We start from the raw sequence: 16,327 nt of genomic DNA, 5'->3' as shown, positions 1-16,327 counted from the left end.
AACAGCTTAATATAAATATGAATTTTATATGGAAAAACGGGATTATTGTGTGAAAACATAATAAATAAAAATATCGTTCAAAGAAATTTCATTTGCCAGTTTAATAGTTTGCCGCATCTAAAACACAATTTGCAAATGACGTGGCAAAATAAATGGATGCATTTTTGCGACGAGTTTTGAGATTTGCTGCTTAGATGGTGTGCGTCCAATAGAGGGTCATAACAAAAGGAAATTTTTTTTGAAGCAAATTGAGTGAAAATTACTCATTTTTCCATATTATTCAAAAATAGAAAGGAAGTAATTACTTATTTTAATAATTTATTCAAAAAATTTTTACAAAATAATTTGACAAATTAATATGAGAGCATCACTTTATTTAAACTCTCTTGGAACCATCATAATATTTTGAACGTCATTTATTTCTGCTCTTTTTTTTTTTCCATACATTCTCGCCCCAAATCCTTCTCTCATTTTCATACCTTCTTCTCTTTTTCTCTGACAAGCGATATATACATACATACATTTATACTACGAAACCATTCCTATTCATCCTTTTTTTTTTTGATTCAGTATTATAGTAACATCACATACTATAAGACCTAAGTCATAACTCACCACAAAAGATTAAACTGCTTCTTGTATTTACAAACACCCTATTTTGACATAAATGATTTTCAATAAATATCTAATTGGGGTTATCACCATTTTACTAAAGAATCCCAGGTAAGAATTTTTACAATTTTCAATAATGCAATACTATTTCGAACATAAAACTATGAAAGCTTATGACCAATATTAATAATCAAAAAGTTCATCATATTTTTACCACTCCAGTAATTTTATGAAGAAAAAAAGTTATAAGTACATATGAATCTCAAACTTGTAAAATAATAAGTTGTATTTTTTGAGATACAAGTTCATAGGGGCAAAGGAATAAATAATATTGTTTCCCTTTTAGGTACAAACTTGCTCTCGAAACGAATTCAACTCGTATTTTATGGCCTTGTTGCTTAAAAAAATATATTATGTACTGCTATGGGAATTAAGCATAGCTTTAAAAAATGAGATATTTCAACAAGTGAAAGAAAAAAACAGTTTTTTCGAAGTTTATCATTGGATTTCAAATCTGATGCTAATATTTTAAAAGGTGCCTATACACATAGAATATAAATTAACTTTTGAGATAAAATTTGAAGAAATGATCTAGTGAACGAATCATATTTTAAACTAGAACGGGCACTGAATAGAGCTTAAAACCTCCACTAATATCAAATTGAATTATATAGCTCAATTTCTTCCAAGGACATGGTTGATTAAACATTTTTGTACGGGTTATGTACACTTGATTTCGTAAATTTGAAGGCCTCTTACTGTGACCATATATAACCTTCGTATCAAATTTGATCAAAAAACTTATGGTATTATTCAAACATACAGGGAGGAAAAACAAATTTATAAAAATCTTTGTTTTAAATATGATAGCTTAAAAATGTGTGATAAAAGAGGCCAAAAAATACCTCGTATAAAAATTTAAATGCTAATTACAATAATAAAAATCAACCAATCATTAGAAAAAACATCTTTTCGGTTTTATAAAAATTTTCCTTTTATTAACTATAAATTTCAGACTAGATATTAGTTAAACATATATAAGTCAATTGATTGATTTCAAAGGGGCACAACATTGTATTGCTACTGCGGTGAATTTGAAAGCACGTTTAATGCATATGCTTTGGAGTGCAATTTGAATGTAATATTACATTTTTCCTTCATAGTCTTACATTTTACGCATTTTTATTTGATCGATTGATACAATTGAAGTACATTTTTTTGATATTATCCTCATGTTATGCAAATAAAAGCTCATTTTTACTTTATAAGTTACCTTTTTAATATTCTTAAAATGACAATATTTAAAGAATATATTGATGGTTTTATGCTAAGAATTAGAAACATATATTTCCTTTAATGCCATTTTTACGTTTAAAATGTAAGCTTACTAAAAATATGACGTTATATTCATATTATACTCAAAAACATATAAAAGGGTATTTTTCCCTTGTGTGGGTATCGAACAAAGAAACACTTCATTTCTCATTTACTTTTGCATTTTCAAAATCAGCACAAAAATAAATCCAATGTTGGTTTCTCTTAAATTAATTTATTGATCTTGAGTAGTAGAAAATAACGATGTTATTGAATATATTATGTTAGAAGAAAGTAACGTTTCACATACGAGTGAGAAAGTGAAATTAAAATGAAGTAAGCTCTAGGTAATTGTATTTTATTACAAAGGTATTGATCTCATAATTTCGACGTCTATCCAGCCCCAGATTAAATTTAAAGGACTTCTACAGAAATGGACACGAAAACCCTCCCATAGAAATCGATTTTGCAAAATGACGTGATAATTTATATCAACCATATATTCTTTATTAATAATAAATGACGGCAAATTAAGAAAATTTTTATTATACTTATATATGCTTTGATTCGGCTTAAAGGGCTAACTTTTCTTCTGCATGAAAGATACTTACAGATTTACTTTATTAATTTAATTGGTAAATATTTGTAAAAATAAGCCCTCCTAGAGAGTTCTTAAAAATTTAGGACGTTTTTAAAGGAATGATTAGCGAGACTAGACAGGATGGGTTGTTACATGGGATAGGATGATTTTAAGTTCAATGCAAAGGATTGACGCAACCTATTACTTTATTTATATATTTGTGCTTGTTTCTTTCATCAAAATATTTTGCAAAAATATGTCCATCTACCCTTTGAAATACTCATGCTACAACTAAATTCTGTGACAAAAATATGTAGTCTTAAAATATAGAAGGACCATCTTAACGTGCCACAGGCACGTTAAGATGGTAATGTTGCCTCTTGTAGTAACCTATTTTGTCGTGCTTAATCAGAGCCTGACAATTACTGCCTTCATTCCTTCAATTTCAGCAAGAAAATACAATAATTTATTCCTCTTAACACAGAAGATACAATGGATTAAGCATTACCTTCTATATTTCGGCCTCTAATCTTTCACAAAAGTCTGGATCTTTGTGCAGTATTTCATATACCTATTTATCCAACTCTTCATATGTTTCTATTCATTTTTTGACCCTGGGGTAGGTCCTCAATATATCTCTAATATTCTTACTCTTCGAGTTCATAAAATTTGTTTTGTATTACAGAGTGAGGACCCAAAACTTACACTAGAATTGAATTACGATTGTATTCCCATTATTTATAATTACGAGGTTTCATTATGCAACCAAACGTTAGTTCAAAAAACAAATAAAAGTGTTTTTTTGATGCAATCCCATGTTTTTAAGTATAAAAATGTCGGAGCGATAACAAAAAAGACAATGCAAGTGCAATCTCCTCCGTGCCCGTGTCAGTGTCAAGAAAGCTGCAAAGATAATTGGTATTTCCAACATTAAGAAGCCCATACAGTCAAGAAAAGTTATATTTTACAGAAACAACATGGATGACTCTTGGCCTGCCTATATGTGGCCCTCCTTCTGCACTGATCTAAACCCCCAGGACTTTGTTGTTTAAGAGTCTTGCAGAAGAATGTGTACCCCACCTCATATCCAAATTTAGATTAACTCCAAGATACTATCATGACAGTGTGGCACCCAATGGATACAGAATTATACGTCAAGACCACTTAATTTGTTCACTAGCGTGTCAAGACGGTTATTGTTTGTGAAGGAGGGCATATTGAATAAAAATACGAGTTTAGTATTTAAACTTATCACAAATTGATTTTGAGTTATTTTTTCATGACTCCATAAAAATCCCGTTTCTGGTAATTAAGTCATTTTACTGTAAATTTTGGATCCATATACTATCTTACTTTCTTGAAAAGTGTTGAATTTGGCAAACCCCGGAAGTTCATAAATAACAAGGAAAGTTATCTTTTCTATAAACCTGCCATCAAAAAGCTATACAGAATACGCATTACAAATAATATTTTACTACTTACTATTTACATTAATCAAGAATATGTTGTTTTGTTTTCCTTATTAATGGATACATATGAGGATTCCTTAATGATATGAATTTTTTCGAACTACTTAATAAAGATGTATCATTTAATTATATTTGTACATACACATCTTTTTGTAACAGTAAATAAAATGATAAATGATTCACAAAGGTACTTGATGAAAAATACTATAATTATTTACTTTGAGGTGATGGTTTAATCAATACTTGTTAATAAGCACGTATATAGAACATCTTTGTTAGGTAATCTCTATTGAGTGTTGATTAATTTAGGAATAAATACATTTTCCAAATAGAGTCAATCAATCTTAAGGAATAAATATTTTCAAAAAATATATCAATATGTTGAAAAACAATGGGATATAAAAGACAAAGAGTCATAATTCCTTATACACTTTATAGATCATCAATAAAGTCTAAAAAATTTCATATGAATAGCTATAAATATGATTGAAAGTCTTGAAGCATATATACCAAATAAAGTTTTTCTAAAAATAAGTTTTAAAAAGAGCTCTCATTTTTATAAGGTACTATTTTTGAGCGGATTTGATGTTTTGAGCAAACATATACCATTAGTATCCGTATTTGTACATTAATTATAATGATATTTATGTTTTATGAAGCTTTTAGGTAGATAATTTTTATAGAATAGTTTACAAATTATTTTATAAATTATAATTTGTACATATATCATTAAATAAGGTTTCTTGTTATTTTTGGGGTCATTCAAATAAATGTGTTTTTATACATAGATTTGTACGGATTAATGGATATGTTGTAACGTTGTATTTGTCAGTTGATGTGACAATAAAAAAAAGGTATATATCATGGAGGAATATATAATTAACTAAACAAACAAAACAAAACAAAAACGAGTTAAAATAATTTAAAAATCAAATATACTCGTACACACGTAAAAAAAGGTTTAAGACATGATTTGTCGTTTTCTATTCGTACGGTTACTCAAACGCTAAGTGTTCCATTCACATCGAACTTGTTCAGCACTCTGTGATATATTTTAATCAGTCTGTTCATACCAATAGGTATGCAAAAGTCGTTACTTCTTGCTACGTAAAAAATAGATAGTACTTTCATGATTATATATTCTCTTTGAAAATATAATCTTATTAATAAATTATTGGAGTATTTTCAAAAGTGTAAATGTTGATTACAAATTGTTAAATTTATTAAGATTAATTATTTTACCTTTAAATTACGAATATATCTTTGTTAGATAAATATTCCTAAACCATTGCTACTGCCAATGTATAAATATATGGCATTAGCTTTTAGACTTACAGCATATTAATGCAAATAAATTAGCTATCTAGAGTATATATTCACAGCTAATTTGTTTGCATCAATTTTCTTTAAGTCTATAAGCTAAAACTGTATGGAATTTTTAGTTTGACGAAACTAGCCACTAACGATATCCCTTATTAAAACTGAAATACACAAACTAACTAATATATGGTCATTCGAGGTATTGTTATGGCTTAAAAAATAAATATTTACACGTGACACTTCTGGCTAGGGTGTTCTTTTACAAAAAAACCTCTAAAGATCTAGAAAATGTTATTAATGATAAGAATTTAGTAGATTTCGAGTTTGCACCAAAAATGACTTTTGAGGAACTAGAAGATCTAATAACAAATCCGAAGTCGACTGGATTATATTTAGTCTTCTAGTAAATTAGCAAATCTTTTGGAAGAGTTTATGGTGTTCCCTTCCTTCATTTCTGACCCTTCTCCAGTTTTTGTAGCATTCAATAATCCATCAAAGCCTTGACGATACTTCTGGAATCTGAATGTGTCTCTCCTAGAAGCAGAAGGAACTTGTAACGATATATCTTAAATCATTAAAAGGAAAATAATAACCAGAAGAAATAAGCGATGATAATAATTTCATGAAAGCGAAATTAGAGGAGAATATGGGAACATTAATAAGAATCAGCAAGAAAATGGTGGAGTTGAATGTGAAAGCGAAATCGGCCTTCAAATATCTGGAGAAATCGCTTCCCAGAGGAAAAATGGCATCCATAAAACTTTTCTCTTGGGAAATATCGAAGGCTCTAGAGAAAATATTCGGAGAAACATGCAGATATTATTCCAAATGTAATAGTTGTTCAGTCTACATGTCGAACAGACTATGTGACTTATGTTTGAACTTAAGGAGTTTTAAAGCTCCAAAATTGAGTAGTAAAAACCTTTGTTGTTCAAAAATTAGGGTCCTACAAGAACTGAAACAAAAATTATTAAAATTATCTAAATCGTGATATATCTTTAGATTAAAACTTACGTATTCAAAAAAGAAATTATGAAGTTCATTCAAGGTTATGTCAAAAAAAAAATAAAGCCCTGGAAAATAACGGTTGCCTTTTGAATTTTTCAAAAGGTTTAAAAATTTACTCACTCCAATCCTCAATCCTAGAAGAAGTCTTTATGGAAATACTTAAGAAAAGTTTTGGTTCTGACTTCATGAGCACTGGATCCTTAACTTCAAGGTATGCCATTATTAAAAAACTCATTTCCCTCCTGAATACTTTTAATAAAATTATTACCGAAATATTGAATCAAATACTTTCCAGAATTATTTCATACACTATATCAATGGATTATAAAATATTGATGGGGTCACGCCTCCTAGAGGATATAAAGCACTCTATACGAGATGGTATAGAATGATGTGCATCGTCCAAGTATGCTACTATTTTAGTCGACTTCGAAAAGGCATTCGATATTGTCTCACACAAGGTTATTGTCGAAAAGATTTAAATGTACGTACTATCGGATGGGTTTGTTAACATGGTCTCAGGCATTTTTAGGAAATTCCTCATCAAGAATTGGCACTCCAGGTGCTCACTTTAAATCTTGCATTCATCTTGGAGATTTGCTATCGCCATCCCTCGTTGTAATTACAATGAATGATTGAGCCTTGAAGCTCTGAAAATAAATATAAGGTCACGGAAGTAGTTATTATAAGCGGATGTGCTTAGCTTATTTCTAACGAGAACACATAGAAAACTGAAAAAATTCTATATCCCAAGCTATCAAAGTCATATAGGATTTTTTTTTAAATGTAGGGTATCTCCATCAACATCGAGAAGATTTATATCTTGTGGAACTGTGACGACTATCTTAAGACATGTGAGATCATATATAAATTAATAGAAGATTTAGTATAGGGGGCATGCAAGAGTATACATTTGTTAAAAGGTCGATGATTAATTCTCCAATAATTCGGTTGGATCTTGGTTCTGCAAACATTGAAAGCATCTGGAAGGTGTTGAATCTCTCGTGGTTACAACGACTCAGGAGCTATGCGGATTTTTGAGCAATTCAAATCAATAAATAAATCATCTTACATGGGAATGGTTGTCAATTTGCTGAGTTGATCTCTATGGGTACACCTGAAATGTTTGGAGTTGTGTAAAGATCGAGTCATCATTGTAGGAAGATGTACTAATTATGAAGCTCTACTTTTGAGAATGATCTCTCTTTACTAAGTTCAAAACAACCACTGAATTATAATCCTCGACTGAATAGCAGGAGTGAGTTCCCTTGTAGTGTTGGGATTAATTCTGCAAATCAATATATTTCAGACGGGAGCCCCAAGTTGAATAACTTCTTTCTACCAAATAGAACACGGCAGTTGTTCTTCGGACGAGATTGCAAAAGTAATTATCTCGGTCTTCCGCTCCCTGCTTTCATTTCTTTAGAATTCATTCCGAACAAAATGATTAATAAAGCTAAACAGACTTAAGGCTGTATTTTCTCTAAATGGGTGCCTTTTATTTTGCTAATTATTGAGATTCATGCTTAGTTTTAAGATACTAATTATAGAAATTTAAAAGTTATTTGTAATTATTTATTTTGACAGTATTTAGGGTCTACCTTATTTATTATAATTTCGACAGTTAACCATGAGTAGGTACATAAAATTAAAATAATCAAATTGCAGTGGTAATCCTAATGAGAGTCCTGTTGGATAGTTTAGCGAATACTTTACAAATGATGAAGCCACTTTTTTGTAATTATAATACATAGTATAAATGTGTTTTCTTTCAATCAAAGTTATAAATATGCCTGTCAACTGTAAACTTTGAGCGAGTTGAAGTAGACAAATACATGCATGAACAACTTACATATGTATATGAAGCCTGTTTGCAAATATAAACGACATAATAATTAATTTAAGTTCCCTCTAATCATACTCAACAACGTGCACCACCTACCATATCTCAATTATTGCATGTGGTATTTTTTTAGATATATATATGACTTTTTTCTTCGCTGGTATAAATAACTATTTGTAATTTATGTTTAAAATTGCTCTAGTTAAAATCAATTGTTACTACATTGGAATAATATTCATCCTGGACTTTTCTAAATATCCTTAAGTTGTCAAATTCAAAATTTGCATAGTGGGTTAGAATAAGAATAACATAAATGTATATGTGTAAAGAGTTGTATTAAATATGACCTTCCAGTATGTAAATAATCCAAAAATGAATCTGGTAACTATTACGATTGGAAGAATGTTTGGGAGTATATTACCCTAGCGTTCTTTACGTTTTGTTAGATTAGCTCTGAGCAGATATAACAGGAATGAAATTAACACAAGTTCAACTTTGTATCTACTAAGGACATAGTCAGGAATTACTCCGATACTGATCCTCAATTCTACTCATCATGTAACAAGTACTTACCCATATAATTAGGCATGCAAGACAATTTAAAAAAAATTAGATTTGAATCGATGAGAAACAATATCTGATGTAGCCCTCTCTTAAGATTTCAGTTATACAAATATTTCTTATAGTTACTCGACAGCAACAGGTGTGGGTGAGAGGGGCTATAACAACCCCCCAACCCCAACCCCCAATTTACATTAATTAAAAAAAAAAATTCTTAAAAATTAGATCTTCTTTGAATATATGTAGATTTTAGAAATTTTTCTTCAAAAATGTTATAATTGAAATAGGTTTTTCTTTGATTTTTTTTCTTAAAAAATCCAAAAGCTATGCCCTCCGCCTTTAATACTACTGAAAACAAGGATAAACGTTATGATATAGCCTATTTCTTAAGACTTTAGTGATGTAATTATTTCTTATATTAATTCGACAGCAACGGAGTAATCTGGACTTTTTCAGAAATTACTCCAGGGCGTCCGTAGGGTGTGGGCTGGAGGGGTTGGTGGTCCCCTCTCTAAAAAAAAGTAATTTTTGCTTTTTACTAGAAAATTTTACATTTGAAATTTACTTTAATTTTTGCAAATTTTTTTCCAAAAAATTTCATTTTATTTGCTTGGCTTCTTTTATTCTATTGTATGATTTTTTGACATTCAATATCACATTGATTGTTCATGTCAGATTCATGAAATTTCGTCAAACGATAGTTTAAATATTTAAGTATATGAGAAAATTTTAAAAATTTGAATACTTTTTAAGAATGGCAAAAATTTATAACCAATAATATACTTATTACTTGAGCGCCATCTACAACTTCTATAACTTACCTTAAAAAAACACGACAACAAAATTAAAATGTTATTATCCATCTTTAATTAAAATAGCACAATAGTATTTACTTTGGCTCATGCTAATTAAATAAATTATGGTAATTTTATACTTAAAAATATAACTAAAAATGATCTTTTATTTTTTCCGCCAATACAAAAAGAAATAAAAGACTTAATAAATTGACAAGCACTATCAAAAAAAGTAAAAAAAATGTCAGCAACATTGGAAAAAATGCTAAATCTTTGTTTAAAAGCATTTTTTATATGTTTGTCATTTTTCTTTGTAAGGAATAAATTAATAAATAGACATAGAATCTACAAAATAAAGGTTTTTTTATTTTATTTGATAAATGTCTTTCAACGATATACATGATATATATTATTATTTATATTGGCAAACTATTAACCTCATAAATTAAAATTTATTTGCGCAAAATATATAGAAAAATGATTTATGCCCCAAAATTACATCTGATAATAATTAAATATTGTCAAATAATAAATACATTTGTCTTTTTTAAGAAAAAAAAAGCACTAAAAGTAATTAAAAGTTTTTGTATTGATTTATTGTTAATTTGTGTTGGTAAATAACTATGAATAATTAATTGATATTTTTAATATATTAATGATTTCCTGTTTGGAACATACATTTTATGGTTTTATAACTTTACAATGTTTAGATAATTCAACATTACTTAACTTATAAATAAAAATGTTCATTAAATTTTAAATTATAACGCCTGAAAGGTTGCATGAGCTTCACCAAAAACCGCCTTTTTAAAACAATATCTATTCGTTATGCGGCATTTTTGAAAGTATATTAGGAAAAATTTTAGAAGAAAAATCCTTTATATAAAAAAGATCAAAATACTGAATAGTGTGAGTAATCAATTTTGGTTTGCTCAGTTTATTTTTCAGTTTTTTCCGAAAACTTATTTTTGAAAGAGATGTTTCTGATCCTATATCAGTCAAAACGTATCGTTATGAAACAAATATATAAAGGTCATCAAGGGGTTGTCAAACTGTGTTACAAATACCACTGGTGACTCGTGAGCTCAAAGAATCAAATAATATCATAAGCTAATTTGTTATTAAAAAGCTGCCTAAAAATTAGAACAGTTTTGAGATGAGATAAATAAACACAAATCCCACCCCGTATCTGGCAATGATATGGCAGGAATAGAAACGGTGTCAATCTTCAATTATTATTCTCCGAGTCCAACAGGGACTTACACTTATAACTCAACAAAAAATCGTCATAATTGATCTTCGTCTCTCATCCACTAGTGATTTTTTATAAATAAATCAGAAAGACACAACATGCAGTACACAACTAAGATAGTAGTGCATATGTGTAAAATAAATAATATAAAATGTGCATCAAAGAAGGGTCAACATGCTAACTTAATTTGCCAATGATTTAATTAAAGAAGGCAGTGGACAGCTACTGGTCTGTTTTGTTCATAAATTAATAGTTAGAAGTCTGTTAGTATGCACTCCAACTTCATATTTTCAACCTCTGTCGGGTTCATCATTATAAGGTTGTCACTCTCTTAGATAATCACTTCAAAAGTGCTAAATACTAAACCTTCTGCTGTCTTACTGAGTGAACCACTCTAGGACATCTATAAAATAGACGGCAAGAGGACTCAACATCAATTTTACAAAAGGTACAATATTTCTCCAGTGGGGTCGAGTTCTTATTATTTGTAAATAAGGACCTTTTAAATCATTTATACCGAAACCACTTTTGTTTTGAGTTCGTAAAGGGATTCTGTAGAATACATTTTATTAATTGCACGACCTCTCACCAAGAAGTTGTGGGAAGTACAGAAAGGTTTCCTACCATTTAATTGTCTGAATGATGTGAGTTGAGTAGTTATGTATATTTTTTTTTTCTTTTTTTTTTTCAACATTTAATCTTTAAAAATAAACACTAAACATAAAAATTATGACAAATATTCGTTAAAATTTCTTAAACCCCTTTTTAAAAAACTTCGATGATTCCGTGAAGTTGATGGAAGTTACTAGATTTTTTCCCCTTCAAAATTCCATAACTCACATCCTGATTGTGAGAGAGACATAGCGGGCTGAAGCTGCCAAGATGATACCTTTCAACTCATCCTCCCAAATAGGCTGATAGTTAGTTAGTCGGCTAGCGATGAAGGCTTTACAATTAAGGAATGCAAAGTCCAGAGCCCTTGTTGCCTCAGAAGTTCCACCCTTCTTCTTTGAAATTCCTAAAAGAACAAGACCTTTAACATATTTTTCTTCACCATTCGTCAGCCCTTTTAGATTTATAGATACAAAATATTTTAGGATATAGATGGCAGGGCAGTCCACAAACGCATGTAGTGTGTTATTATACATTTCTCCACAGTTCTTGCAGGACTAGTATATTTAATACAATCTGTGGAGATTTGTAACTGGACGGTAGACTTTTTATCATCATTTATTCCCCTCAGAGAAGACACTATTTTTCTTTTCCATCCCATAGGGAGGCCCAAACGCATACTATGCAGCTCCCAGAGTCCATTCACAGCTGCATCAAAATTTAGGGGTACCATATTAACGTGCTACGGGCATGGCATTGAATAATATTTTGAAGAATTCAAGAAATGGAAATATTATTCTACCATCGTTGAGCAATTCTTCTGAATTTAAATTATGAACAGTTAAAATATCCAGTGTGATTGTGTGTTCTTCTAAAATTGAGGTGTCCTTTAAATTTCTAAAAAAGAACTTGTTATTTATATTTTGCCGGATTATATCAATGGTTGAGTCATTTCTAATAGTAGGGGTGAGCATCAAAGTTATACTTTGAACAACTGGAGAGATCAAAGATGTAATTTTGTTGGTCAGATTAGTCCCCATCATAAGCCAAATGTACAGTTCTCGGTTTGTTATACTTCTTCTCTATTCTACTGCTGGATTTCTTGAAATATCAACAAAAAATTTGTAGTAAATTTTCGGGACATTACGAGATAGTTGGGCTACTCAACCACATATATGGGATTTAGGTTTTTTCATGGCTTCGATATAATTCTTATCAAACAAACAATTAAGCCATTTGTCTTCTTCTAAAATAGCTTTTTTACCTAGTTGTGGCCTTGATGTAGCCTTATATAAAATTAAAGGTATTACCAAATTGTTATAAAAGTCAACTCTGTTTTGAGGGTTGAATCTTTTCCAAAAAGAATTTTTTTTGTTGATGGAGGTCCGAATTTCGCTCCATATCTTCATGAATACCACTGCTATTCCATTTTATACCCAAAATTTCCACCATTCTTCTAACTTTACATCTTCCGACTTTAAGATCCTCTTCAGGCTTCTAGGAGCCCAAAGGTAAAATAGAGGTCTTATTTTTATTTATAGCCAATCCTGTTTTTTCTTGAAACTTCCAAAATAATTCATTCAGAATTTTATTGTGACAATTAGCTGAGACTCAGAATTCGCCTCTACGGTTAAAGTTACATCATTTGTATACAAATCAATAATATGCTGAGATCCCTCAAAGCTAATCCCAAAGCCTCTGAAATTGCAGCTATGAAAAGAAGTGGAGCCGAGGGGCATCCCTGACGACAGCTCTTTTCTAAGATAATTGACTGGCTTTCTAGTCCATCCAATGAGATCGTTGAAGTGCCGTTAAATAGCAAGGCACGAACATGGTTAAAAAACGCTTCGGATGTAACTTCTTTACAGGTCTAAGAATTGGCCTATCTGAAATAGAGTCGAAAGCTTGGCAGAAGTATATTGCTATTATTGCTCCAAACTTCTTCCTACTTTCCAATGTGTCAATTGCAGCTTGAATATTACGTGAAATATTGGAAATTTTCCTATTCTTTATAAATCCTTTTTTTCAATTTCAAGTTTTTGTTGAGAATTGGTGGTATTTGTTTAGCCAATACTCCAGGGAGAATCCTATATGATTCATTGAGAACCGTAATTGGTCTCCAATTTATAGTTTCTATTTATTATGTAAACTAATATTATAATGTAGATGCTTTGTGTGGAACTGTTAAAGGAAAGAGAAATGAGAAAACGGAATTCAAAGAGAGCACTATTTTGGCTCAAAAGGAGACTGAATATTCTTTTGTTTAAGGAGTTCTACTGGACCCATATGAGTTCTTTTGTTCCTCTGATATCCTGTCTGCAGAAAAACAGTGATTACTTTATACTTAGTGATCTCACTTCAAAAGTAAAAAAATAATCATAATAGCTTTGGAAAATAAAAACACCTTTTTGGTTGAACTACAAATAATAATTACAATTACAAAAATAAAAGTGAATGTTTCAATTAATATATTTTTAAAACTATACACAAGCTCCCTCCAAAAGGCAAAATAAACATTTGTAAAGCCTTTACACAACTAAAAGACAAAATGTTTTGTACTGAATTAAGAATATTTTTGCTTTGTGTATTTTTCTGTCTAAAAATTCTGAACTAAAATTTATTTGAAGAGATACAAAAAATCAAAAAAATAACTGGGTATTAAAACACCAAAGTTCATTTATTTCAGTGTATGGACAACGGGAGACGTCGCCTATATAAAATGATTTTCTAAAAAAAAATACTCCAACTTTAGAATAATTATGAAACAAAAATAAAACATTTCTTACTTAAAAAAATTATTTATTGTCTTTTGGAAAAATTAAAGTTTTATTACTGCGCACTTTACTTTTTTTTTTGTTTTTTTTCGTTCTTGATATGTATTTGGACATTTTAATCAAATATCTTACTAGCTTTGTAGTTATTTTATTCATAATAACAGTGTCAAGACAACGCCAACAATGTGACAGTTATTTTATCATTTATTAAAAATATTTCAAATTAAGTATTATATTTGTTTGCGTAGGTATATTATGAATCATATTTTTGTATAATATTTGTACCTAATTATTTTAATTTCATTAAATTATATCAATAGTAACTTTAATCACCAATACTAGAGTACGAGTAATATTATTACATATTGCCCCAAATTTATAAACCTACTCAAAACGGTATTTTTGTCTATTTTGACATCCTGACAACACTAATAAGAATATAGTCACTTATTGAACGAAATGAATGTAGTCACTTACTGAACAAAATGAATGTGTATCTTAGTATTTTATATCACGACAGGTTGAGGTTTTATCATTAAAATTAATTTCTTGTATATCGAATGCTAAGACTTTAGAATAATTAAGTGACGCAAATGAATGAAGCTTTCTTCAGATTTTTGAGAAAATTATCTATTTTTTTTTATATATATATATATATAAATTATGTTTCTAATATGGTTTACCTTTCAGTTGATTTCGTTGAAAACACTTTCTACTACTTCAAATGTCTCAAAAGTGACATTTATAAGTGCCACACGCCTCAAAGTTACATTAAATTTTGTAATTGTATGTATTTTGACGTATGTGTTAATATCAAAAGTTTTTTTTTTTATTTTCAACAGCCCATTTAATTTATATTATAAAAGTAATATTTTAAAAAATAGTTTTACTTATGATTAAAATTCGTTTTTAACTTGTTTGTAGTGTTTGAAATTGATTTTGACATCAATAAACACAGCATATTTTATAAATTGATTCATATGTAAGCTTTATTATATAGCTAAAAATATTATTAAAAGAGTAGATTTTTTCAATTTTATTGGAAATAATGCAATTTAAAACACATAATAATCAACAAAATCCTTTTACTCCGCGGGCCTAATTACATTTTTGGAAAATGATTTATAAAAAATAAAAATAAAAAGCCAAACTAAAAACACACATAAGTGATGTAGAAAAGTAATACATAACATCAATTCTGGCTTAAAACATTGGGTAGTTTCAAATCTTTTGAGCTAAATTATTGTTTACATATGTACATGACTTTTTTTTAAGTGAACACTATGTATAAAAAAAGCTATATATAATTTATTTTTGAAGTCCTTTTAGCCAAAAATTTAATAAATAGAATTATACTTTGCTCTTAAAAACAAACGAACAAAATTAAGTTTACTTTTTTTTAGTATAAGGGGCAAAGGAAACCAGTATTTTGAAGGGAAAAAGTTGCATATTTACCACGCCTTGCAATACAATAAAAAATATAAATAATTTATTAACAAAATATAGCTTGTCATCATATTTTTCTTACTAGTTTAAAAAAGTTCTACCTTATTTTTTATCATAGTTTTACACATCCATAAGTTAGACTACGTTAATGTTGTAACGAAATATTATATTTACAATGAAGATTGATTGACCATAATTGGATAATCATTTTTTATAGAAGTACAAGGGTGTAACGATATTTATAATTATTTTCATAATTCTAATACATTATGAACACAAAGATCTTACTTCCGATTCATTTTAATGGATAAGCATTGAATTCCGGCCTCAAAGATTATTTTAACTTCCCGTTACTTCCCTTCAAACCCTAAGGCTCGAATTTCCCTAGAGTGCCTAGCCACTCCAACATCAAAATGGAAGCATCAGTGAATAAATTGAATAATACCATCACGATCATAATTTTATGTTCATAATATGATAATCAATAATACTAGGTAGTAAAATAGTCTGCAACTATGTTCCATGGTGTAATTCCTTTTAACCTGAAAGGAGACAAATGAAATCGGACATTATAGACATCAAAGGGATATTTGTTCAATATATAAACACGAAAATTATTTGTGAAATTGACCGCCATTGACGTCCAAGTGAGCCAGAAAGGGCGTGCACGCTTGTGAGATGAAGTTGCTTCTTATCTTCTTCCACTCTTAATTAACAGAAGACTAGATAGGGACAATTTTGC

At 29.3% G+C, this 16,327-nt stretch overlaps 1 protein-coding gene across 1 annotated transcript in view; it reads left to right on the top strand.

The window, feature by feature from the left end:
- The first annotated feature begins 515 nt into the window (after positions 1-515).
- Positions 516-16,327, top strand: part of LOC121128289 (glycine receptor subunit alpha-4) — a 174,890-nt gene continuing 159,078 nt past the window's right edge. The window contains exon 1 of the mRNA XM_040723870.2: positions 516-723. Within this exon, the coding sequence (XP_040579804.2) occupies positions 668-723 (56 nt within the window). The 5' untranslated portion in view covers positions 516-667. The remainder of the gene's footprint in view (positions 724-16,327) is intronic.

Source organism: Lepeophtheirus salmonis, chromosome 13 (genome assembly GCF_016086655.4).
Source record: "Lepeophtheirus salmonis chromosome 13, UVic_Lsal_1.4, whole genome shotgun sequence".
Classification (NCBI taxonomy): domain Eukaryota; kingdom Metazoa; phylum Arthropoda; class Copepoda; order Siphonostomatoida; family Caligidae; genus Lepeophtheirus; species Lepeophtheirus salmonis.
The sequence above is the reverse complement of the archived record's forward strand: the minus strand, read 5'-3'. Positions and strand labels throughout refer to the sequence as shown.